Source organism: Lipophrys pholis, assembly GCF_963383615.2.
Source record: "Lipophrys pholis genome assembly, chromosome: 14".
In the NCBI taxonomy this organism is placed as follows: Eukaryota; Metazoa; Chordata; class Actinopteri; order Blenniiformes; family Blenniidae; genus Lipophrys; species Lipophrys pholis.
The window spans coordinates 13,065,885-13,091,957 of record NC_137633.1 but is presented as its reverse complement, the minus strand read 5'-3'; the positions used below and the strand labels follow the sequence as shown (position 1 = coordinate 13,091,957).

General features: G+C 40.9%; 2 protein-coding genes across 4 annotated transcripts; one reads left to right on the top strand and one right to left on the bottom strand.

Moving 5' to 3' along the window:
- Positions 1–1,962: 1,962 nt before the first annotated feature.
- Positions 1,963–16,587, top strand: coq8ab (coenzyme Q8A-b). Of its 2 annotated transcripts, none has more exons than XM_080480742.1 (15): positions 1,963–2,250; positions 3,492–3,642; positions 6,220–6,522; positions 6,650–6,716; positions 8,173–8,244; positions 10,211–10,336; positions 10,755–10,840; positions 11,079–11,219; positions 11,305–11,386; positions 11,512–11,605; positions 13,748–13,889; positions 13,998–14,105; positions 14,196–14,261; positions 15,194–15,280; positions 15,911–16,587. In XM_080480742.1, exons 2-15 carry the CDS (start codon positions 3,508–3,510, stop codon positions 16,202–16,204), a joined length of 1,803 nt encoding a protein of 600 aa, XP_080336868.1. In that variant the 5' UTR covers positions 1,963–2,250; positions 3,492–3,507; the 3' UTR covers positions 16,205–16,587. The 2 variants fall into 2 exon arrangements, with proteins under 2 accessions (XP_080336868.1, XP_080336869.1); XM_080480743.1 differs by having other exon boundaries at positions 1,972–2,250; positions 6,223–6,522.
- LOC308120247 (proton-coupled zinc antiporter SLC30A2-like) lies at positions 15,854–18,690 on the bottom strand. 2 transcript variants are annotated; one of them, XM_080480744.1, is made up of 6 exons: positions 18,460–18,690; positions 17,953–18,122; positions 17,705–17,885; positions 17,495–17,600; positions 17,294–17,428; positions 15,854–17,032 (listed from the first exon to the last, which is right to left on the bottom strand). In XM_080480744.1, the coding sequence occupies exons 1-6, from the start codon at positions 18,511–18,513 to the stop codon at positions 16,911–16,913; spliced, it is 768 nt and encodes a 255-aa protein (XP_080336870.1). In that variant the 5' UTR covers positions 18,514–18,690; the 3' UTR covers positions 15,854–16,910. The 2 variants fall into 2 exon arrangements, with proteins under 2 accessions (XP_080336870.1, XP_080336871.1); XM_080480745.1 differs by having other exon boundaries at positions 16,767–17,032; positions 17,953–18,106; positions 18,460–18,669.
- Between the last annotated feature and the right edge of the window lie 7,383 nt (positions 18,691–26,073).

Below are 26,073 nucleotides of genomic sequence, written 5' to 3'. Positions count from 1 at the left end.
TGTGTGTGTGTGTGTGTGTGTGTGTGTGTGTGTGTGTGGTTCTACACTAACAACAAATAACAATCATTAGACTCATGCACTACAGAAATATAATCACAAACTGAATTCAGAACATCTAAAATCAAAACATGATGCAAAGTAAACACTAACTGAATTCACCAGAACATATGAACGTTGACTAACTGATAATAAATCTACAGTAAACAGCGACACCTACTGGGCTTAAAAAGTACAAACCGGCAAATCCCCCAGATGAGTGTCAATTAACAGATATTTACAGTAATTTGCACCATTATTTTAAGTGACTGGCAGGCTATATGCTGAACAGAGAATCCGAACTATATGAGGAAAATGCCCCAAATAATGAAATGATGTCACCCATTACAAGATAGTATTCACATGGCTATTAGTATACAGAATACAGGACTCAAACATACTGCAACAACATCCAACCTGCAAAGAGCTCTCTGTAAACAACACATGGACTAGTAATCAAAGTAATTATACTCAGAATAACAATTACACAAGGACACACACGAGCTTCACTCTATTCCATACCCACATGGCAGCCATGGTCAACTGAGCTGCTCAGTACCAGAAGAGTAGTGGCATTTTGCTGCCAGTAGGTGGCACACTAACCCAACACCAACTCAACTCAACAGCGTCCACATAGTCGGTAAAATAAACAATAGCCAACAATAATGAAACAAACATGCCCAACTTCATTTCTCACACCCTCTTTTCAAGCCTCTCTAACACTGTCCTTGTAATTAATTAGCTCCTTACTAATTAAAAGATTAAATGTTTTACAATGTAATTTTTGCAATTTAATATAATTGTCCAAAGAACCAAGCACAGCTACAATCAGGTGCACTGAGCTTCACCTAATGTTGCTTATATTACAACGGTGTTGTAATAAAAGCAACATTCATTAATCTACTTTTATTATTACTGCTAAGCATTTTATCTACAATAATTGCAGACTTAATAGCAGAAGAGTTTGAAGTTGTATACCTGTCATGTGGTAAATTAACATGTCCTGGTATTGATTTGGTGGTGTCCGGGAGTGTGTGTGTGTGTGTGTGTGTCTGTGATTTTTGTGCTTACGTTGTTAGATAGTGAGATGAGATTCAGCTGAGTCAATGTTGACATCCCATCCTGAGGAAATGTCTTTATCTTCAGCAGATTACACCACTGTAATGGACTTTATTCAGATCTGCCTAACATTAAAGCTTCTGCTGAAATACAAGGATATACATCAAAAGCTAAGAAAATCAGGTTTCATTATTTTATCTCCTGTCTGTCTCCATAAACCAACCAATTACATGTTTTCCCTTCATGTTTCATGTAAATCTAAAAAGAAAATAGACTTGATTCATCACTTCAAGACTGAGACTCCTTACAGATTTAACATTTCTGAAACATATGGGGAGAACGTCTGTGCCTTAAGAAGATAAGGTCACCATCAGTCTGTTACTTTACAGAGACATCTGAGTGAATATATATTTAAGTGTAATATATTGTAATAGCAGATGTATAACTGGTTTTAATTTGTTCCAGTCACTCCTCTAAAGGTAGATGTCATATATTGGGGGGAAAAAAAAACAAAAAAACAAGAGCAATCCGATTTGGGACGCCCGCCAAAGGTTGACGTAGACTCAGTTAAAAATAAATGTTTCCGATCACATCCAAATTGTAATGGAATGACGTAAAAAGTCCTTGAGCATGTCCTGCTTGTGTGCTTTCTTTCACGGCAGCATCACCAATATCTATTTTTTGCGGGAAACTATTAGATTATTTTATGTTTTGTTGAAATGGGTTGTTTACGTATTATCATTGTTGTTGTTTTCAATATTGATGCCTGTCTTTTGTTGTATTCATGTTCCCCAAAAATTATTTTGGGCGCGTCTTCTTGAATCTTCAGGAGCCGCCAGTCGCGTCACGTGACGGACCGCCCCACGCGGACACGTCAGCGGGATGAGGCGCGGTGAGCGCGCGGGGCTGAAGTGAACCACACATACAGCGGGGCTTTGTTGATAGTCGCGAAGCATCTGAACTTTGCCTTAAACCCTCCTCCTCCTCCTCTTCCTCCTCCTCCAGAGAGGGGCACGCGCGGCAGCACGTCCTCCACGCGGTGGTCCGTGTCGCGCTGCAGTGAAAAGAAGGTGAAGCGCTGCGCGGCGCTCACTGCTCTGCAGACGCCCCAGGACCCGCTGCTTCTTCTTCTTTTTTTGTGCAGATCTTCAGCTGGTGAGTGGATCCAGTTTACTTCCTTTAAACGTGGCTCATTCTGCATTCGGACGCATTTCTTCCTTTTTTCGGGGGTTGTTTGTTTTTTTCTTGCTGTTTGTTTACAGTTGGTCCTCCATGCCTTTGTCACCACTTCCCCCTCGTGTCACTGCGCGAGTTCATATGAGATTGTTTTGATTGTTGCGTTCCTGCATGCGTGGGAATTGAAACTGATGTTCTCGCGAATTCGCCTTCACCACACCCCGACGAGCGACATTATTATTATTGTTAGACCTTAAACGACCTTAAGATACAACAATGGAAATTAGATTTATTTCCAGAAAAACCGATTTAAGAACAATTCTCCAAGAGAAATGTAATACAAGTTGACTTTATGATATAGTGTAGCAGCGCAAAAGACTCAGCAAAATACAGTGAGAGTAACTAAAATAATAATACATTTTTTATTCTTTATCATTTTAGCTTAATAGTTATTACAAACAAATACAGTATCATACTATTAGACCATTTCATCAAATGCTTTTCATTTATTTAATCGGAGTCTATAATTATCACTTCCTTTTAACCTTAATCATAACATACTCCGAATGATATTCACGTTTACAGACCGGAGGGGAGACAGAATCCTCTTCACATGCTGTCGAATATTCCTTTACGGTGTTCCATCTTTCCAACGAGGCACCCGTCTTGAGTTGCAGTTTTTCTGTCATGTTTTCCATACAGTCCCCATTTCTTCGTCTCTGTCGCTACTGATCCGAGGTCAGTGGGTGAAGTTTCAGCCACTTTACTGTAATCATCTTATGTGCTGTAGACAGAAAAGCTTCTATGACATTTACTTCGCGATCCTTTTTCACACATCCAAAAATTAGCTGGCACCTCCCAAAAGTTTCACAAAGATTTTTTTTTTCTTTTTCTTTTTCTCAAAATGTTCCCAGTCGAGTACAATTACAAAAAAAACGGTGAGATCTCCAATTGCACTCCATCCCCTCCAGCGGATGAGGGAGGATTTCCTCACAATTCCATGTATTTAAGCTCTAGTTTATATGTTGTCAGTGTAGAAAATCTGAAAATAGGAGGTAACCTTAATGATATTTCACTTTTTTTGTTGTTAGATTTGTATATTCTATTCTGCTGCTGTAACATATGTCTGTCTGCTTAAAGCAACATATTTCTTTAAGATATTTATGTTTTGAGAAGTGTTGTGGAGTTGTTGTTGATCACCTGTGGGTTTCCTCAATCAGACCTCCACAGGAAGACATGACCGGTGACACGGTGGTCCGGAGGGGTCTGTTATGGGTCAAGCACATGGCCACCCAAGCCTCGCCGGGCAGCCTGACCAGCACCGGGAACCAGAGGCTGACGAGCCTAAATCATGGCGCCGGATCAGTGAGGGTGAGTGCTCAGCTGTGAGTCTGCACTGGTTATCGAGTTTCTCAAACATGAAGGGCAGAAAGCTCCTCCTGATTGTGTTAATCACCTCATCAACACACAGCTTTAGGAGACGTAGAAGTCTCAGGAGAGATGAGCTGAGCGGTGCCGCAGGCAGTGAGACATTCAAATGGATTTAGTTCACCGGTTTGCACCGGTAGCGGCATTTAAAATTTAACCCCTCAGCATACCGGGACTTTTTTTCTACCGTACGGCGCGTACCGAAACTTTCCGTAAGTTCTGGACTATAAGCCGCTGCTTTTTTCACACGCTTTGAAGCCAGCGGCTTAAACAGCAACGCTAAATTCCGTTTTTTTATGGGTGAACAAGCTTCCTGCCTATAACACATGGGTGATGCGTTCATGTGCGTCACGTATATCCGCACTCTGCACTCCGTGGCTGAGTAATCGTCCTCAGAGGAAAATCTCGTCTCCTCCAATCAGCAAATGCTGTCAACAGAGATAAAACCCTCATTGTTTGTGTATTTCCTGCAGTAATTCACTTCCTCTCTCTCTTTCTCTCCCATCTATCGCCTCGCCACGGAAGCCGTGTTTAAAAGTTATTTTTTCTTTAAAAAGAAAAAAAGAAGCAATCACACTGTGAAATTCATGCAGTGACATCATGGACACCTGCGCTTATAGATAAGCGCGGCCAATACTGTAAATATGTACAAATGTATTTTTTCTTTTAAAATATGGTGGGTGCAGCTTATGTTCATTTAAAAAAAAAAAAAAAAATGTTTACACTGTCTTTGGCCCATATTGACGTGATCATCTACAACATCAACATTTTTCACAATAACACACTTAAATCGTTATATTACTGTACAGGCAGAACAGTTCCTAAAAATTCTAATCAAATTGTTTTCAGCAAACCGCACCACATTCTTGTTCTACATGCCATCGCGTTCCTCTCTGTCAATTTTCAAATGGATTCGCTGCAGCTTTTCTTCCACAATTACACACTTAAATTACACCCAATACATGTAATGCTGTACAGTCTGATGCGAAAATAAAAATCCCCACAGGGACAATAAAAGTGTATCTTAACTTCTTCAGGATGGTGTGTAGTGACGTCCACTCATCTCGCTCATTCTTTCCTTTGATGTTTGTTTTTTAGGGAATTTTTAAAAGTCTGCCAACATTTAAATAAATATGCAATTACTTATAATCAACTTAATCAACTATATTCGTATAGCACTTTTTTGTACACTTAATGTAAAACAAAGTGCTTCACGTGATTTAAAAACAGTGCAAAGATACAAGTACATGTAACATGTACTTATGTTTTCGATTCGTTTTTTTCAATCTCACACCACTATAAAAAGGCAGCCGGTGGATTCCCTTATTTTACACCGACCACCTGCCGCCCAAACTGTCTGCGCACGCCACTGAATATCATGTTTTTGTCCCATATTTGTATGAGAGACTGAGAGCATGTCACTAAGGGGAGTACCGGCACTCTTTTTTTTCCACTTAAAGCACTGATTTAGTTCTTTCTCACCTGAACTTCTCATAGCTTAATTCCAAAGGGTGCAACCATATACTCGGCTGATTTAAATTCTGCGCGGTGAATTTAAAAATTACATCGAGATGACCCACTTTTCCCCCTTTCAAGCTTGCGTATATACTAAAAAACACTTTTCTCATATATTTAACTTTTACAGTTCCACCCATGAAAACATATGTTGACCTAAAATGCCCCATCTATCCCTACATTTTACATACAGCTGCACATGAAGCTGCCAAGACATTTCGAGCCGTACTTGTTATTGAAGCGCAGCCATTGTCCACGGCTCTTTGTAGTACTCTGTGCAGTACCAGCTGTGGTGAACTTGATGGGGCCCCCAGTCTTGCTGTGTCTCCTTTGACCCTTGTTATACGTCATGATTTCCTCTGAATCCAGAACCCGCCCACAATACGAAAGGATTAGTTGGTTTAACGGTGCTTATTAGAGGTGAAAAACATGAAAGAGTTGCTGGTTGCCGCTTCAGCAATGTGAAGTTTATATTTGAAGGACGTGAGAGGGAAAGCCAAACACACAGAAGAATAATATGACATAACACAACATTTATAAGGAATAATTATTGGTATTATCAGTAGAATTTGGCATAATTTCTGTTTTTAAAACAGATTAAAGTCATACCTCTGCTGTACATCGGGTGGCAGTGTTGAGTCACTTTATTGGCGGTCTGTCCTTCACCTGACTTTCAGAATTTTGCTTTTCTCTTCGTTTGGCTGTTGTAATGATGCAGATTGGGTTAAATGGGTAAATGGTGTCCATCTCCTTGTCATGTAGACGACAACACTCTGTCGTAGTATCCAAACAGCTTCAGCTCCTATGGTGTCGTCCATTCCTCCCACAGCTCCTTGAAGTGGCTCAATGCACCATCTTGTGGTGCAAACTTGTACTGCAACACTAATTTGTCTGGAGCAAATTGGAAAACCTTCTGATTTTGGTGGATATACCAAAAAAAATCACCGAAATAGAATAATAACTTTTGGTTGACTTAATTGACCAGTTGTGCTGTATTTCTTACAGAAGACGTCGGGCAGACCGGGAGAAGTCTGCGTCCGCAGAGCTGCCGCTGCCGCACACTTCCACCGATTTTCCACCATCGTTGCTGGTTTCAGCAGCTGCTTCAGTAGGACTGCGGGTGGATGTCAGGGGATCTGCGGTGGGCGATGTCTTACTAAACGTCACTGCAACTGGTCCAGGAGGCTGTTCGCTGGACATACCAGGTTTTTAAACCAGGACAACTCCACGGTGGGACGGCTGACGTCGGAGGACATCGAGAAAGCGAGAGGCGCCAGGAAAGGGGATGCTAAGCAATACAAGCAAATGGTATCCTCCTTTCTTTTTTCTTTTTTTAAATCCTTCTCAAAGTTCTCCTCATCTTGACTGAGCGCGTGATCTAGACGTGATGGAGGAACCTGTGTTTTCTCATTCAATCGCATCTGTCGACTTTCAGCTGAGTGAAAAAGCTCGAGAGAGGAGAGTGCCCGTCACGCGGATAGGAAGGCTGCTGAATTTTGGAGGTATGTGTGTGTTGGTGTGTATTTGTTTGTTCTGCACGTCCTTTGATAATCTCCCACAGTCCACTAATATGTGACGGTCTGACTCTTGTGTTTGTCCTGTGATGTGAAGCAGAACGATCCTCAAACACACTGCCTTTGCGTTCTGATCAGGGACAATTATCGAGATCTGTGCTTTTATAGGCACCGACCGAATTGCGTCGGTACTACCGAGTACCGAGTCACGCAAAATCAAATGGTACCATGTTTCCGTACCAAAACGCATTCTTGTGACTGAGGGAGTGGAAGAGTAGGCGATTTTCCAAGCCGGACTTGAACTCAGCATCGCTGCGTGTTCAGACAACACTCAAGAGGCTCCGCTTAGCATTAGATTGTTCTCAAGGCTGAAGAGTGCACGATTTGACAGGCTCAGATCTACCGTCACAGATCTACAATCACAATGTTTCCAAAGAGGAAAGGAGGAGGTGGAGCTGGGTTTTAATTTGAGTATCATGAAGATAAAATACGGCATAGTTATTTTTAAGGGTTTTCATACGAACAGTTGGATGTTGTTTTGATATGTTTGTTAAAATTTACATATTGAGAAATATATAAGATAAATGTATACATTTTACATATTTTATTACCACATAAACACACAAAGCATCCATTACGTTGAATGAGGTGTTCGGTTTGGTCGCTCTCAAGATAAACTCAGCAATCTGTTAATCCTTGTCCATAGGCTCATTATAGGCAAGTTTTTTTGTTTTGTTTAATTATTCCAAAGTAAAATAACAACTGATTTAGTCCAATTTGTTTGTTTCTGAGTCGCTAATATTTTAAAACCTGCAATCCATTGCATCCAGTTATTCAGTCACTACTAATTCAATGCTGAGCTACCGTTTGAACCATGCAAATAATTCAACAACTGTCTGAATTTGTTATGTTTACTTTAGTAATCTCAAGTGTTGCATATTTTGTAACTCGCGACCAGTTGTGCAAACAAGTGGTGCAAAGGATTTTTGCAGAGCTGGCACTTCCTGGAGAGTTTCTGCCATCCTGTGAGAAACTGACAACGTTTCATCTTTCGATGTTTTTAGCTGTTACAGTCGGTTTTCTGCTCGTTCTTGGAACATTTGAGGTTCATCTTGGATTTGTAGGGTATTTTACGTTCGCCACTGCAGTCAGCCATTTTCCAGTAGGGCGTCAGATGGAAGAGAAATGCTGACTCGCCTCTTCTCATGACTGAAGTGACGAGCGTCAGTAGCTGACAAAACATTTCTGCGACATATTGGAATGTCCAGCTTATATTTAAAAACATGTCTGGCAAAGCCTAATAGACTTATTGTAGTATCTGTCATTTCTTCTGCTCTGTCTGTTTTTTGGTCCTGAACACTGGAGGACTTTGTAAGTTTTAGAGTGATAATAAACGAATGAAAAAGCTATTTCTCTGTTTTAAAACATGGATTTGTGTTTTCAGGTCTGGCTCTGGGACTCGGCATGGGAGCAATCGCAGAAGTGGCCAAAAAGAGCTTCAAACCCAAACAGCAAGGTGACCGCATCAGATTATTTGTTGAATGGGTTAGTTTGGTTGTTGAGCTTTGAAAGTGACATAGAGCACGTTTCACTCCATCAGGTACGTGAAACGGTGAAGATACTGGATACCACTACTCCATGTGTACACGACGCAGAATCTCTTGTTTATCTTTGGGATATCCGCTCCTGTGGATTATCTCACTGCAGTTTTTGTGAACTGGACTTTGTTTCCTCTTAGTTTACAGACAGAATCATTGTGAAGACGGAGAAACGGTTAATAATTATTTGGGTAGTGTCCAATGTTGCCACAGCTACCTTGGAAAAGGAAACTGATTGCCAGTTACTCCTTGAAAAAGTAACTTAGTTACTTTAAAAAACTACTAATCAGTAAAGTAACCAAGTTAGACGACAAGTTACTTTTTTAGTTACTTTCAGCAGCTGCCGACAACACGCCCCATCGTCTCTACATGAAAATAGAAAAACTGCAGACCACTGCCTCCTGCACCATGTTTATACATATTTAACCTTTGACCTTCATTCTTTGTTGTATTTATATCGGACTCACAGTATATTATTCTGATTTTTACTATTACGGGTATTTATTTACCCGGTGATGTAGTTGTTGTCTGCTGTTGCACTATTTATCTATTTATTTATTTGCACTAGCTGCTCTAAGCTACCATTTAATTGCCCCCGGGGACAAATTAATTGATTGATTGAAAAAAAGGGGCGGGGCTTCCTGCCAATATATCTTTTTACTCAGGAAAATGACAAAAATAGTGTACCGTAACATCTCTGCAGTTGTGTTGTTGTTGCAATGACGATGTTTATTGATTATGTTTGTTAGTGCCGATTCTTTTGTGTCACCTGAACGAGTTACAGACACGAAACTCGTCGTGTTGGACGCTACAGTATTAACGCACAGCGGCTTGGAGAAGTAACTTTAATCTGATTACTGGTTTAGAAATAGTAACGCGTTAGATTACTCGTTACTGAAAAAAAGTGGTCATGTGAGAGTAACATGTTACCGGCATCACTGGTAGTGTCACTGTGTTAAAATTCACCTCCGAAAATCTGTCATGATGCTACAGTATTTAAATGTGAATAGAATCATTTGCCTGTTTACAACTTTTTGACATTTGAGATCATTTACAATTTATTACATTCTGCAATGTTAGTGAGCGTCAGTACGTGGAGGTGAAGATGAAGAGAACTCCAGGACATAGAAAAGTATGGTGGTCGTCAAAAGCTTTAGTTCGGCTGTGGAGCGACCAGTGATGTAATTATGGCCAATAACATGGGAATGTTGATTATTTTAAATGAGATAAAGCCCATAATGTTTTGGATTTGCAATGAATGAATATGACGACTAAGCAATCCGATATATTTGTTTAAAAGAAAGAAAAAAAAATCTATTTCCAAGAACTGTAGTCCTGTTTATATGGTATTCCATTATTGGCTGCAGTCATGACACTTTCAAATGTAAATATAATAATGTAACTTTAAATTTAATTATTGGCAGGACTTTGTCTTTACACTGGTTTAAATGTTTTATCACAATTTTAGAAACTTGTTTCAGTAAATCATCCCAAAGTTGGGGGTTTGATCGTCCATCTCGTCTCAGCGAATGTCCAATATGAATGAGTTTCACTTTCCAGCTGATCGTAGCTCAATGTTGTGATTGTGGGAAAAACCTCAGAATTTAGTCTGAATGCCCGAAATCGGATTGTTTATCATCATGAAATCCTATTTGGACAGAACAGACGAGTGTTTATCGCTGTGAAACACTTTAAGGGAACAGAAGAGCCCAGGACTGAGGAGTTGGATACTTCCCTTATCAAGTTACCTCCATTGATCATTGATGACTGAAAACGTTGAGAGAAGAGTTCAGAGAGGGTTTTTTCAGGATTCGGAGTGATTAGATCATCACATGTCCCATTACCACAGAAGCTGACACTCAATCATCCGTCTTGTTTCTTCAGGGGATAAAAAAGCCGTCCTGGATTCAAGTGCCTTTCTTTCTGAAGCCAACGCTGTAAGGATTGTACGCACGCTTTGCAAAGTTCGAGGCGCTGCTCTGAAAGTTGGACAGATGCTCAGTATTCAAGGTTCGTACAGTGATTTTAATTTTTTTTTTAACTACATTAAAACATTTAAAGTTCATATATTTAAATTAAAACGACTGAATTTACATCTTTGTGACAAATCTTCTGTTCAGTCTTTTCGTCTTTAATGTTTAGACCCTGAAATGCTGTTTAGATTTATTCCCTTTACTGACTTTGGCTGTGGTGGAAGTTTTTTGCATCTGTTTTCAATTTAAAAAAAATACCAAAAATACAACCTCCTGTATGCTATCAGGTTGCCGTTGTTCAGGGATCTGTGCTCTGTACAGTCCGGGTTGCCAGGTTTGCGATAGTCTACATTTGGATGAGCTTATACAAAAAAAAGTGATAAATCATGTTGATCACGTCTGTATGTCTCACTGATGTGTGCTTTCCCCCCTTTTTCTTTTTCTTTCTCTATCAGATGATGCTTTTATCAACCCTCAGCTGGCTAAAGTCTTCGAGCGTGTTCGACAGAGCGCTGACTTCATGCCCAACAAGCAGATGCTGGTACAGTATGGAGAGTTGCTGCATTCAGTACAAATCAAATTTAGTTATTTACCTTCAGGACTGAAATTTCAAATTATTGACGGACACACTAAAATAGAACAAACCTTCAGCCATACCGCCAGATAGAAATGTTAATAACTAAAAATGTCCCAATATATTAAAGAGAAATGACTGGCAGCATGTTAATTAATCATTAATATGTCTTGGTGAATGATTGTTTTCCTCCTTCCTCCTCCAGAAAGCCATCAGCAGCGATCTGGGCCCGAACTGGCGCGACCGGCTGGAGCATTTCGAGGAGAAGCCGTTTGCAGCGGCGTCCATCGGTCAGGTTCACCTGGCCAGGCTGAAGGACGGCAGGGAGCTGGCCATGAAGGTTCAGGTGCAGGCCGATCAAACTCACACACACCGTCCCATAACTCTGCGAAATGATGACAAAAATCAAACAATCCAATCTTTTCCTTCAGTACCCGGGAGTTGCCAAGAGTATCAACAGCGATGTGAATAATATCATGACCGCGCTGAGCTTAAGCAAGGTGTTGCCTGAAGGTAACTTTTTTTTTTTTTTATCACTATGTGATAACAGCAGCTATTGTCAGTATAAAAACCTCCAACCAGGAGTTGGACTTCCACTGTGTTGGATTGAAGTTTTGGTCCTTTGCCGTCTGTCGCAGGCCTGTTTCCCGAGCACCTTGTGGAGGTCATGAGCCGAGAGCTGGCGCTGGAGTGCGATTACATAAGAGAGGCCAACGCTGCCAAGAAATTCCAGTGGGTTGTTTCGTTTTTCTTCCTCGATGCGTTTGATCGAGCGATTCAGACTCTGCATCACTTTATCATAAGCGTTTCCAGTACACCTGAGCAGTGCCACAGGTTGATGGCCTCCATGCCACGCCGCTAAGACACAGTAATTCATGCAAAAGGAGGCCCAACCAAGCCTTACATTTTTAAAATATCCTTTTTTTCTTGGTCTTATGCAATATTCAACTCTGAATTTTGGGAATTTTCACTATCTGTAAGCTATAATCATCAACATTTCAAGAAATAAAGGCTTGAAATATTTCACTGTCATGAGCCTATATCATATATGGATTTGAGTTTCTGAAATGAGTGACAAAAAATATTGAACATTTCCATGATATTCAAATTTTTGGAGCTGTACCTGTATATTATTGTTCGTCATTGTAAGTTTTTGAAGGTGACTGCATCAAGAAATGCATTTCTCCCATGTTCTGCCCTTGAATTTCACTTTAACACCAGTGAATGCCCCAATATTATTCTTATATTTATTTCTAAGTTCTTTTCGAAGAAGAAATGTATTTTATGGCCTAATTTATGACATTAATATGTCCCACAAATGGGTTTCTCTTGCTGTTGACATCATTTGCTGATGAACAAAAGGAAACCTGCATTTTTATTCTCGGTTTGTTTGATGTTAATAATTTCAGCTGTTTTTACAATGTACACATTGTGTATTTATTCAGACAATTCAAGCCCTCAACAGCACTTTTATGATGATTTATAGTTTTTTTTTTTTATATATCATTAATTCTTTAACTCCACTTTAATTCTATTTTAGTTTTTTTCTAATATAGGCTTGTCAGCGTCTTGTTGTCATTATCTTTAGCTTTGTAGTGTGAAGCTGATTCATTCATTCATTCATTCATTCATTCATTCATTCCTTGCTTCCGAACATGTGAATCACAAAAGACTCCAGAAACAAGAACACAAAAGGATTAGAAAATAAGAAAAGGAAGAAACACGCCCAGACCAAACAAAAAAATTATTATTTGTGTTTTTCCACATACCTGAAAAGTTTAAACTTAACTCTGAACTCTTACTAATATTTACAAATGTGTGACATTAAATACTTGTGTTGTTATACCTCCTTAATAAGTAGAATAAAATGTAATTGATAAATTCATAATCAATCTGAAGTAGATGTTGTTAGTCCTTGAGTGGGACTGCAGGGAGCTGGAGTCTCGATTGATAGAAATGAATGGCACAACTGGGCAGATCGAGTTTGTAAACGTCGGTCCCGGTGTTGTCTAGTCTGGCTCGTACCTGGGCGACTGTCTCGTAGTTTTAGATGCTTTGCTGCTCGACACACACGTTGGCTCACCCCTAAAGTCTGCGCTGTGATCCAGCTCTGCATTAAGCCTCTTAACAAGCCACTCGCATATGTTGCCGCTCCCAGACCGAAGCACAATACTCGCTGTCGCTGGTGTTACTCGGTGTCAAGAGGCTGGAGGCGGTCACTGCTGATCAGAGAGCAGAGAGACAATTTAGAGTCAGCAGCTCATGTGTTTGGACTGCAGGAGGAAGCTGGAGCGAAATCTAAGCTTGTACAGGGGAAAAATGCAAATTCTGCTAACCACTAGACCCAATGTACCAAATGAAAGCCAGAAAATGTGCATTAATTCTAAGATTCAGTCGTTTTCCACGAGTCGGCAGCAATTTAGAATATGTAATACATTAAGATTTAATCTCTGGATTCGCTTCAGAGGGGATTTAAAAGGTTAAATTATCTGTTTTTTGACGTATTCGCCATGTGTGCATTGATGAAGGATTTAGAATTTAAGATTTAAGATGGGATGAAATTCATCAAATAAATTTTCCGTAAAATGTAGGAAAACAGAGTGACACTCCTGACACAGTTCTCTCTAAACTCGCACTAACATGCTATGTTTCGCGACAAAGGATTTTTATAAAATGTTTTGTGTTGAAAGACTTTCTGGTGTATTTCATATTAAGTTTTGTTGTGAACAGTTCATTCCTTGACATACCTGCTCCAGCAGCTGCTATTGTCTTAATGTCATTTTCGTCTTTCCTGATTTAGATTTGTGTTCAGGACTGTGTTGTTCTCCCCTTCCTGTTCCATTAGTCCTGTAAAGCTGCTGTGTTGTGCTGCAGGGAGCTGCTGAAAGACCACCCCTTCTTCTACGTGCCCCAAGTGATCGACGAGCTGTGCAGCAAGCACGTCCTCACAACAACGCTGGTGCCCGGTTTCCCGCTGGACCGCGCCACAGACCTCCCCCAGGAGCTCCGGAACGAGGTAAAGTCCACGGGACATCGCACCATGCCGTACTCAACGCTCGCCGCTCAGCCCCCCCCCGTCCTCCGAAGTACTGAAGTCACGCCATGTCTCTTCTCCTTCCCTCAGATCTGTGAGCAGATCCTGACTCTATGCCTGCGGGAGCTTTTCGAGTTCCGATACATGCAGACGGATCCAAACTGGTCCAACTTCTTCTTTGAACCGCACACTCACAAGGTCGGTTTCGTGCCGTCTCTTTTCAGAAACACACACACACACTTGTCTGTTCCCCTTTTCACCGAGACGTGACGCCTCTTGTGTTTTCAGGTTGCTCTGCTGGATTTCGGAGCGACACGAGGGTTTGATAAAAGTTTCACCGATGCCTACATCGAGGTGAGGAGCTGCAGGGATAGAAAAGATACATGGCGGTTCATTGGTGTGACTGTGGTTATTATTACATCATTATTATTATACAATTGTTTTTTTATTATTGCAATGGAGGATTTTAATCATTTTAATACATTTTTTTAACATGAATCTACATACATAAAACCTAAAATCATTTTTTTCCTAAAAAAAACAAAACAGAAAATGACACGTATATGTTGTTTATTAACTTTACTTTCAATGAGATGCGGGGAAATTGACATCTTGTTATCGTGCAAATCTTTAACTAAATTATTTATTTTGTAATATTGACAACCTATGTAAGTGCATGACTTAGAAAAGGATCCTAGTTTGAACTGAAAATTCAACATTCATTCGAATGCAGTTGCTGCTATTCTGGAGCTGAAATTGAGACTAAACGAGTGACTTAAATCTATTCATTTAAAACAGCAGAGCGAGTTTCACTGCAGGCTACAAACTTGGATCATTTTTTTTAGTCTGTTAATGTTTGTTATTTTTGAGCCTGACGTCATGATTGCGTGATTAAAGATGATGTGTAACAGATGGTCGGGGTGGTAATTGGTGCAGCAGAGGACCTGCAGGAGAAACATCCAGACTTTTAAAATCGCTTTGCCATTTAGTGGAATCAAGCTGTTATTAAATCAAAGAGAGCAGCGCATGAGGAAAGTTCAAATGAAGCATTTGTTGTACTTAATTTGATTGTAAACAATCCGTTTCAACCTATAAATCTACTGAAGATTTCTAATGTGGCATTTTAAATAATTGAGGAAAATCCACAATTAAGTTGGTCTTGAGATTTCATTTTCTCGATTTTTAAATTGTTTTAAAGTGTTAATTGTTGAATTTACTTCCGCAGACAAACATTTTCACGAGACGAGAGGCTTTTTGTTTGACGTTTTGTGGATTTCTCTCCTCAGATCATAAAAGCGGCGGCAGAACGGAACAGAGAAGAAGTCCTGCAGCGATCCAGAGCCATGAAGTTCCTCACAGGATTCGAGTCGAAGGTAAAACGTCTCGCATGTTTCTCTTAATGATAAAACCTCAACAGAGATTCGCCGACATACATGTGTTGTTAGTGCTGCCAGGTTTTGTGAATGAATGCGCAGCCTGTTTGGAACGTGTTTATTTGGAGGCATTTAATACGGGGTCGACCTTAGACACGTTTACACATTGAGGATATGTTTTCCTTTCCCCCCTAATTCTTCTAATCTAGTAATCTCAGTCTTGCCATATTTGTTAGTTCCACTAAGTGTGTCAATGTTTTGTTGAAGCACCTCACAGTCTCTACGTTTCTCTGTATCGGTGCATTTCTTACCGAGTTACCAGCTTTCACAGATGTTAAGTCACCTTAACTGAACTAACTGCTCGCTGATCCTCGAGTGTTTTAGTTGACGCGGATCAAACTGGAAAGTTTACGTTGTCCAAACGATGGGTTTTGACCATCAACGACGCAGCGACTCAGGCAGTGTCAGAGAAAAAGCTTTATAATGAGATTAGCCCTTTTTTTTTATCTTTTCTGAAAAGTGTAGACTTTTTATTTTCTAATGTTTTGGAAACATAGAGAGTGAGATTTTATTGTGCTCATTCCAACTCTTTATTTCCCCACTCACTTCCTCCGGTGCTCTGCGCTCAAGACGATGGAGAACGCCCACGTGGACGCCGTGATGATCCTGGGCGAGGCCTTCTCCTCCGCGGAGCCCTTCGACTTCGGCAAGCAGAGCACCACCAAGCGGATCCACAGCCTCATCCCGGTGATGCTGCGGGAGCGACTCACGCCGCCGCCCGAGGAAACCTACTCCCTCCACAGGAAGATGGGCGGCTCCTTTCTCATCTGCTCCAAACTCAACGCTAAAATCTCCTGTAAGAACATGTTTCAGGAGGCCTACAGCAACTACCAGAAAGATGTACGCGCCGATACCTCACGTTAACAGCCGCCTTTCCAAAGGAAAACGTGTTTGAATCTGGACTTTATCTTAATTGTGGTACTATATGATATATTAATATTGTTCTTATCTGCAAATATATTTTGGGGCCAGAAAGTGCCCTGATCATGTTGTGGGGCTTTTTGTTTTGTACTGATTATTACATGTGCAACAAAAGAATCTAGTGTGATAATATTATAAACATATCAAGAACTTTTCTTACCTGTGTACTTTATATACAATCACTCGGACCTCAATTATTTGTACGATTGCTTTACTGAAATACCACGAAAAGTATTTTGTAATTGTGTGCCGGTACGATCAGAGGAGGTGTGGCTCCGTCCGATCAGTTTCAGTTGAAATAAATTAACTCTGATGCTGCAAAGACCAATTCAATGTGTTCTGCTCTGCACCCAAGATAAAATGGCCATTCTAAAGCCGTCGCGAAACTCCACCCATTCATCTTATAGTGCATTAATAAGTTACACTCATACACGCACAGAGTTTGCCCTCCATGGATATTTTGTCATCAAATTAGCCTCCACTGAATCAACACACAACACAAATTGTGTTGATATAAACTGTTTCAGTTCATTTTTAATATGTTTGACCTTTAGTGTGTTGGCACTGTGATGATCTCATTGGACGAGGTCGAACAGGAGGCTGTTAAGTTAAAGCAGTTGGCGTTTTTGTGAATCCTCTGGTTTTCAGCTCAGAGTCTGTCAGCAGAAGTCCTGCTACACTCCATTTGGATTGTGACACTGGAAAACCCAAACTTAGAGCGCAGGAGCTTTGTGGACTTAGTGAGGATCTTCTGCAAATCAGCTTCTTCCTCTGAGAAGACACAGACGGGAAGCGTTCACTTCACAAAGGAAGTCCACACGTCCATTAACAAATCAGCACACCCATCCATTTACTCCGTCTATAATCCATATCCTAACCAGCCATTATTATTATTAATTTAAAAATGCAAAGAGCAATAAAATTAGTAGCCACATTATGCCGGCGGTGGATCTTTGCCTTCAGATCCAAGTCAAATGAGGAGCTGGAAGCGAAGCGATTTGCACACATCAGCAGTGTTGATTTCTCCTCTACCTGTGTCAACGTGGACCGAGAGCAGGGAATGACTCGTGTTGAGGCTCCACATGTGCAAACTGTGAACGCCCGCGACTCCCCTCACTGATCCTAACAGGTTTTCCACCGCACCGAAGTTGACATGCCGAGGAGCGCCTGCAGAAAACATGTTTGTGTTAGTCGTACTGTCGCTGCAGGGAGGAGGAGGTGGAGTGAGCGTACCTTGCATCAGTATCCTGAAAACCTCCCTTGAGACTGGCAGCGTTGTCCCGAGTACGAGAACCGAGAACAGGAACGTGCAAATTGGATCTGCAACTTTGTATTCGGGCTGTGAGAAAGACGGAAGCAGGTAAAACCTTCGCAGCTTTTCATCGACTCATCTGGTATTTCTTGCAGTCGACGTCTCTGTGAAATCGTTTGTTGTTTGCTGACCCAGAAGTGAATGATGGCGGCAGCCAGGAGGACGCCGACACTTTGCAGCAGATCTCCCACGACATGGATGAAGGCCGCCCTCACGCTGGCATTGCCGTGGCTGTGGGAGTGATGCTGGCCGCTGGAAAACCCGTGGCTGTGGCCGTGTGAAGTGCCGGACTGATGCAGGATCAGCGCCATCCTGAGTGAAACAAGGTTTTCAAAAAAGCCTGTCCAATCATCGCTGACTGCCCTCGAACCCCACTCACAGGACGTTGACTCCCACGGCACAGCCCGAGGTGACGAGCATGATCCGACTGTCAATGTCGTAGTTATCGTCGGTGATCCTCTGGACAGCCCAGAAGATGAGAACGGCCGTCACGGCCCAGATTGAGGCGATGGACAGCAACATGCCCAGGATCTCTGTGTGACATGAGTACTGAGGGTCATAACAGCAGAGTTAAACAAAAATAAAAAGAACACCACCACTTAGACCGGTAACACCTTTAAAATGATAATGCAAATGGAGCCACTGAAGATTTTTGCTTGTTTCTTGTTGTTCTTGTCATACACGTCTTATAAAGCCTGTACCCATTAGTGTTGGAGAAATCTTGTGTTGTCTCATAAAGAATCGTGTGCAATTTGCAGTCTGTGTTCAAGGATGACCTGTGTCAGCACTTTTGGAAGCTCTGTGCTACTTTTGGTGGCCCTCAATGCAGACTCAAAACAATTCAGCCTTTAAGAAGGCGCTGTATTTTGGTTTTTTAGATACTCGCCTCTGTGCACTTTGTATGCATGATCAACTTTAAGTAAACACCGTCCGTCTGCATGTTGGTAGTTCCTCTCTATTTCTGCTCGCCATTAGTTCATAGGTGTGTCTTTCTAGAAGCAGCGACGTCCAGGTTGTAGAGCAACAATTAACTGATGTAAGTTCAGCCGAACTGACTCTGAAGGGAGAAGTAGTGATTCTTCCTACATGGTTAACTGAAAATAACAAACACTTCTGTGCTCCGCCTGCTGAATGTGATGTGCGTCTGATTGGACAGGATTGTGGTATGTACTCCCAGCCAAACGCTTTCAGATCTCCCCGGTGTTACAACAGCATGTACAACCTGTTCTGCAGAGTTTTTGCTTCTTTGTTTTCTTTGTTTCTCAAAGAGTCTGGTAATCCTGTTTTCACGGCTTTCATTTTATTCGGTAGGTTTCAGGTTTGTGTGTTTAGGGTGGAGGTCATTCTTCTTTTAACGCAACCTGTGGCTGGTCTGAATGGTGGTTTGAAGCTGATCCAATCATCCCTTTCTGGGTGGTGTAACAAGTTGCTACAAGGTTGTATCATCTTCCCAATCGATCAATGATCACTTCACTTTTTGATTTTGGATTTTCAGCTCGCTCGGGTCACCTGCTCGATGCCACCCGAACGTCATGGCGTGTGTTGGAGGCCGGGACGAAATCCACAAAGAGAAGATGCTGATGCTGACGCTGCCGAAGTCCGCGAGAAGATGAGCCGCGTCCGTCATGATGGCCAGACTGTGAGCGGCGTATCCACCTGCAGAGGAGGCAGGTTTAGATTATGTTTACAAGCTATCCTATAGGTCCAGCTTGCACAGACTGATAAAAAAATCACGTGGGAAACGCTGCAGATTGCTGCTGTGTGCCACCTGCACCGGGGTGGTTGCGTACACACCAGCAGAGTCAGGCTGGACATGAGGAGCGGCTCTTTGTCAGGATTTCTGCAGGTTCATGTGAAGCGGTAATAGTTTTTAATTTAACAATACCTTCCTTGTTTAAAACATTAAACTCTCTGCATTTGCTGTGGAGAAAGTAGCAGATGAACACGATTGTTTTTCTCTTCCACTTTAGATTCCTGAAAACTTGCTCACAAATTTTGAAGGGAAATCTGTTTAGTCAGCACAGTCGGTGGAGAAATCCGTTGTTTCTTACCGATCGCCTCCCCGATCATAAACACAAGGCTGACAGCGCAGGCGAAGAGGAGTTTCCTTCTGGCCAGACGTCTGGCCTCTCTTTCCGACCCTGACATGGTGTCTGACTCCTGGCAGACCCACTCAGCCTGCCACAGGCCGTCCTCACTGGACGCTTCTTCAGTGGAATCAGAGTCCGAAGCGTCTCTCTGTGAAGGACTCATCCTGATTCAAACAACAGTGAAAATAAGAAGAAATAACTCTGCAACAAATTGAAAAGCAAAAACAAATGAGAAGATAGAAGACAAACCATATAAGAGGCTCCAAGCTGGCATCACTTAGACGTTTCTCTGAATCACTTAGTAACTCCATATTTACGAGTGACCACACATGAGGGATACTTCAGTGTTGAAGTGAAGCCGCCTGTGTTCACCCATGTTATCTGCTAGAGGTGGAGCACTCCAGGAGCCAATGGCAGAGGCCCAGAAGTGCTCAACATCTACAACCAACAACTGTGGTGCACATGCAGCCCTCCAGGCTCTCTGCAGCCTCCACAAAGTGACAAGGTGTAATTTCGTTTCTCTTAATTCTGCTGCAGAGCCAGAAAATCTGGCCAAGACTAAAATAGTGACTTTCTACCTGCTTAATATTTCATTTGCTTACTACAAGACTCAAATGTTAATTAAAGCTGCAAGCAGTCTTGAACGGGTCCTCGCGATTTGCGGGACTGCGACCGAGAAAGTCAGTCAGCATACAGTACATCTGTGAAGTTCACAGCGCTTCACGTTTTCCACATTCTGTTACGTTACAGCCTCCGTCCTCAACATTCTACACACGACACCCCATAATGACAATGTCAAAAATTTGAAGGTTTTTTTTTTTATTTTTGCAAATTTATTAAAAATAAACTCAGAAATCGCATGTACATAAGTATCCACAGCCTTTAAACTGAAGCTTCAACTTGAGCTCAGGTACTTCCTGTTTCCACTGATCATCCTCCAGATGTTTCTGCAGCTTAATTGGAGTCGACCTGTGGTCAGTTCAGTTGATTGGACATGATTCAGAAAGGCACACACACCGTCTATATAAGGTCCCACCGTTCACTGCATGTCAGAGCACAAGCCAAGCATGAAGTCAAAGGGTTAATGTGTAGACCGCCGAGACAGGATTCTCTCAAGGCGCAAATCTGGAAAAGGTTACAGAAAAATGTCTGCAGCATGGAAAATTTTATTTTTAGTAGTTCAGGTGAACCCAAAGATATAGTCACCCTTCAGGTGAGGCATGTAAAGAAGCAGCCAAACGAAATTAAAAAATGATGAGGCAGTTTAGGGTTAGGGGTAGGGGTTGACTAGTTTTGTCTGACGCCAGGTCCCACATGTGTGACACAAAAAAAATGTAATGGAAAAACGGAATCTGACTCCGAGGGAGCGAAACTGAAAAGCGAGAATGAATGAGGGAGCTGAATTTTTCAATTGAACGAAATGCGCTTTCAATTTTATGATACACATTCAAACCAATAGAGTCTATTTAAAATTGGAGATTCAGATTTGGATTTAAAGAATTCACATAAAGAGGCACAAGATCTATCCCATAGTTTTCTGTCATGGCCAGCCTTTTAGGGCAGTTTTTGCCCTCCTGTCGGGTTATTAATAGACAGGATTGTATTTAAAAACAAGTGTCCCGTGTTGAATTGATAGTATATGTATACATTCACTTATTTCCATGAGAATCCATAAGAGAGAATGGGAATAATAAACAAAAGGGCTGATTTACAGTAAAACGGCAAAACAATTCACATTTTCTGATCATTTTAAACAAACCTATGCCTTTGAATGATGAAGGTATATGGCATGGTTCGGTTGGTAGAGTGGTTGTCTCCCAATCGGAAGCTTGCAGGTTCGAATCCCATCTCCACCTGCCTGCATGCCGAAGTGTCCTTGGGCAAGACACTGAACCCCAAACCGCTCCCGTTGGAGTGACGGCGCCTTGCATTGGTGTGCGAATGGGTGAATGTGATGAACAATATAGAGCGCTTTGGGGCTGCTCACGCAGCTGTAAGGTGCTATATTGGTGAAATCCAAATCCATTCTCCGTATCCACCTGAAAAAAAAATCACACGGCAGTGGGTTCGTCATCCAACGAAGCAAGATTTCAACATAAAACCAGAAGGTTAGGTTGTTTAGCATCTTTTAGATCTAAAAGTTACATCCAAACCTGAAGCAAAATCTTGGTAAACAGGCTGTGATCATCTTTTCATACTCCAGCTGTACAACTGTAGCACATTAATGTTTAACAGCATTTAAAATAACATCTGTTCGCACTGCATGTTGTTTACTTGAAAGTTCAGGAATTTCACTTTATTTCTTTCTAATGTTGTATACCGTCTCAAATCACAAAATATAGAGTTTGATTGGAAGAAAAAGATATTGTGGATAAGACTTATTACAAATCTACCTTCCAAAAAATCAGAGCAGAAATCAAACAAGTGTACAAGACTTTATAGTATAGTAGTAAATAAGCTTTAAGGCTATATATTTATACAGCTCCAATAATGTTTGAATGGTGAAAAAAAAGTGCATACAGAAACACAGATGAAAACAGCCCAGCAAAATGTTATAGTGACGGCGCACCAAGCAGAGACAAAAGCAAACACTACTTAAATTTTTCTTTTTTTCCTTCACACCTTCAAACAAATTGTAGACACAGTGCTCCAGGATTCCGTCTGGCGGCGCCACTGTGACCCAGGACACATGGTTTGGTTATTTTAATGTTCATAGTGGGCTAAACAATAGAATGTTCTGATTTGGGATATATGATCAGTGAGGCCAGCAACGCGTTACTCTGTTATGACCACTTTTTTCAGTAACGAGTAATCTAAACGCGTTACTATTTCCAAACCAGTAATCAGATTAAAGTTACTTATCCAAGTCACTGTGCGTTAATATTGTAGCTCCAGCGGAAAGAGTTTCTTGTCTGCAAAGCCGCTTTATTATTAAACAGAACTCCTCCATTCTCCTCCAAACTGACACAGACACATGCATGCTGCACGCTCACCTGACCCGCCCTCTTCTCCACTCTCAGCCAATCACAGGCCAACTTGCTCTAACTGTGTTCAGGTAACAAAAAAGAATGGGCACAAAATCAATAAATAGATAATTAGTGCAACAGCAGACCACAACTACATCGCCAGGTAAATAAATACCAGTAATAATAAAAAATATGATAATAAAACCATGAGTCAGATACAAATACAACAAAGAATGAAGGTCAAAGGTTAGAATATGTATGAACATGGTGCAGGAAGCCAGGCAGAGATCAGGACTGAGGTTTTGGTAAAACCAGGTGTCATGTTTATGTTGAGCTAGGCGTGTTGTTGGCAGCTGCTGAGAGTAACTAAAAAGTTACTTGTAATCTAACCTAGTTGCTTTTAAAAAAAAGTAATCAGTAAAGAAACTAAGTTACTTTTTAAAGGAGTAACTAGTTGTCCATAATCAGATTACTTTTCAGAGGTAAGTGTGGCAACATTAAACAGAACGTCGCTCTTCCAGTCTCCTCCAAAGGGACATAGACACAGGCAGCGCATGCATGCGGTCTGCACCTCAGCCAATCACAGGCCATCTTGCCCTAACAGTGAGTTCAGGTGACACAAAAGAATGGGAACAAACAAACATCATCAATAAACTTTAACATTGCATCCTTACTTGCATCCTAACTTAGTTACTTAAAAAAAAAAAAACGGAGAATTTTAAGCTATAAAACAGCCAGAAATACCACAAATTTTTAGATAAATTAATGCATGAGAAAAAAAAGAAGTTAAAAATGACTGTAGAGAGCAGAGGGTCTAAGTTTATTTCAGTAGTTTGCACAGATATTCTTACATGTTAAATACACTACCTGAAGTAAATATTGAATGCTAATGAATTAGCTGCAAATATGGAGATGAAATAAGAACGATCAGAGGCCACTTCATGAGTTTAGCATTGAAAATTTACATGGGGGAAAAAAATTAAATATTCACAAGCTGCAAGCAAATGTACGGAGGAGTTTTAGGGCCACTGAAGAAAAAGAAATTCGGAGGCTAAAAAAAAAAAACCTTCATGAGCTTCAGAAAAAGTCGAAAATCAAAGTCTAGATTTTTTTTTTTTTCAGAGAGAGACCGTCTATCATTTGCCCGTAGATGTGAAATCACATTAAATCACTTAATTGTGACTATATAGGGTTGCTTACTGCTTATGGACATGTGATTTTACACAGGATTTCCTTGATTAATAAGAACACATTTAAATAAGCAGCCCGGGATCCCCCACTACGGACCAACGCTGCAGGCTGCTCTATCTCTTCTAGTCCTGATACTGATGATAACTGCACCTTGTTTATGAGCTGGATTCTATCCTGAAATATCTTTTCACCACTTCATTAAACCGCATGATATGCATTTTGATGAAGCAGTCACACAAGCTGGCATGTGGATGGACGGACTTTTTTTTCCACTGTGAAAACAAAAAATCTCGGCTTTGATTTGCGACTTATTCTGGAGCGCATGAAGGTTTTAGTTTTTTTTCAGCATCCAATTTTTTTTTTTCTTCAGTGGCCCTAAAACTCTTCAGTACAAATATTTGTCTTCAGAGCTTCAGAGGAAATAAAATAACGAACAGTCTGTACTTACTTTCTTCCTTCAGAGGACCCTTTCTTACAAACGTCTTCCCTCCTGCTCGGATCAAACCCCGAAGACTCGATAACAGACTGGAAACATCAGCGGACTCAATGAGTGAAAATTATGCAGCTGTGACCAATCAGCTGCCCGAATTTTGATACGTCACTGTGACATACAGTATCAAATCTTCTCATTGGTCAAATGGGCGACTGCCTGCAGCCTGCTCCGTACCTCAACAAACCTCTCATTTCTTCATAAAAGTTACTTTAAAACATTTAAAAGTTGACAAAATTCAGCTATTTGATTCACAAAACAACCCATCAGGCTATTTTGGGTGACATTTAGACAGTTGGGATGATCTGAGTTGGTCTTTATAAACCTTTAAAAGTGACAGATTCACTCCTCACTTGCATTTATAGGCTTTACGATATCCCTGCATGTTTTATTTTTTATTTTTTATGAGACACTGTGGCTTTTTAATGGATGAAATAGTCTTGAACTGATGTAGGTAGCCCGCAGGAAAAAAATCCAGGGCATTAAGAAATGGAAACAAACTCTGATCACCATCAAGCAGCAGATCAAGATTTGTTTTAATCAAATTAGTGAATATAAAGACATAATTTGTCATCTTGTAAACCTTTAAATCATGAGTATATTTAGCAGGGATGCAGGTGGAGATGGTCTCATGCTAATGTCAAAGCTAATTGCCTCAAAGGTAAGAAAGAGTCCTTTTTAATTTTTTATTCTATTATTATATTGAGTTTCATTGTTTTTATCCTCATGCTCGGGTTGTATAGTTTGTGCCCCTCTTCTGGTTTATTAATCAACACTCTACTGCACCTCGTTTTATTTTAGAAGGTGAAAAATATTGTATATCACTTAACGAGAACCTTAAGGTTCCTAATAATGTATCAGTTGTAAAAGGTTGGTTACGCAGGACAATAACAAGGTTTTTCCCTTTGAAATGATGAAACAAAATGATTAATACATTACAAAAAATGTTTTATTTCTATTAAGAAATACCCTCAGGAAGAAGTTGCTTCTCTATGTGAAACAGAGATGGACACTGCATTTCAAGCACTTGGATTTCAGTGTCCCTGTGTTTTGGGCTGTGGGCGGTGGCATCTTGGTGCCAGGCACACCTCAGGGACTGGAAAAGGTGTTGCCGGTCTTCTTCTTTCCTCTCTCAGCCAGTGATTGGAGAAATCAAATGACCTCTTGTGCTTTGCGTTCTTTCCACTTCCACTTCTTTCTACCTCAGTGGCTGGATACACGCCAGTGTAGTTACTTGAGAAGGATCTATTGAGTGCTTATCATATCATTTCACTACATAGAAAGTGGTTTCTCTAACCACTGCAGTCTTCTATGTGACAGACCAGCTGTGACAGAGGGTCACTCCTCATAAACCAGTCGGCGAAGAACAACTTATGATTCTATTGTTCAAAGTTTCTGTATGTGAAATACCTTCAGAACTGGCCAAGACAAATAGCTTGCATCTGGAACTATCTGCTCTTGAGCTTGTTTGAGATGATGGACAAGTGGATGATTCTGTGTTCCTGCTTCATCATTACTGAAGTGCCGGGCTTCTTGAAGCTTCTATTTGTTCAGACTGATCATGTCAGCTGCCGCCTGAGACTCTCGGCTGTCTGCAGGCCAAAACGTGCGTGTGCTCCGGTGATGCAGTTCTTTAGTGGTTATGCTGTAAAGCATACACATTTGACTGCTCAGGTATTAATTCAAGAATTTCTTCAGGAAAATTATGAAATGTGATCAAAATTATGAAAATAAAATACAAATACACATAATAATCATAAACA

Excerpts from the sequence above, each read along its gene's own strand:
- coq8ab (XM_080480742.1), top strand. The coding sequence starts at position 3,508 with ATGACCGGTGACACGGTGGTCCGGAGGGGTCTGTTATGGGTCAAGCAC. Across the intron at positions 6,523-6,649 it reads CTAAGCAATACAAGCAAATG|CTGAGTGAAAAAGCTCGAGA; the intron begins GTATCCTCCTTT and ends GTCGACTTTCAG. Across the intron at positions 10,841-11,078 it reads TGCCCAACAAGCAGATGCTG|AAAGCCATCAGCAGCGATCT; the intron begins GTACAGTATGGA and ends TTCCTCCTCCAG.
- LOC308120247 (XM_080480744.1), bottom strand. The coding sequence starts at position 18,513 with ATGCAGACGGACGGTGTTTACTTAAAGTTGATCATGCATACAAAGTGC. Across the intron at positions 17,601-17,704 it reads CCGCCATCATTCACTTCTGG|CCCGAATACAAAGTTGCAGA; the intron begins GTCAGCAAACAA and ends TCTTTCTCACAG. Across the intron at positions 17,033-17,293 it reads CTCGGTCCACGTTGACACAG|AGGAAGAAGCTGATTTGCAG; the intron begins GTAGAGGAGAAA and ends GTGTCTTCTCAG.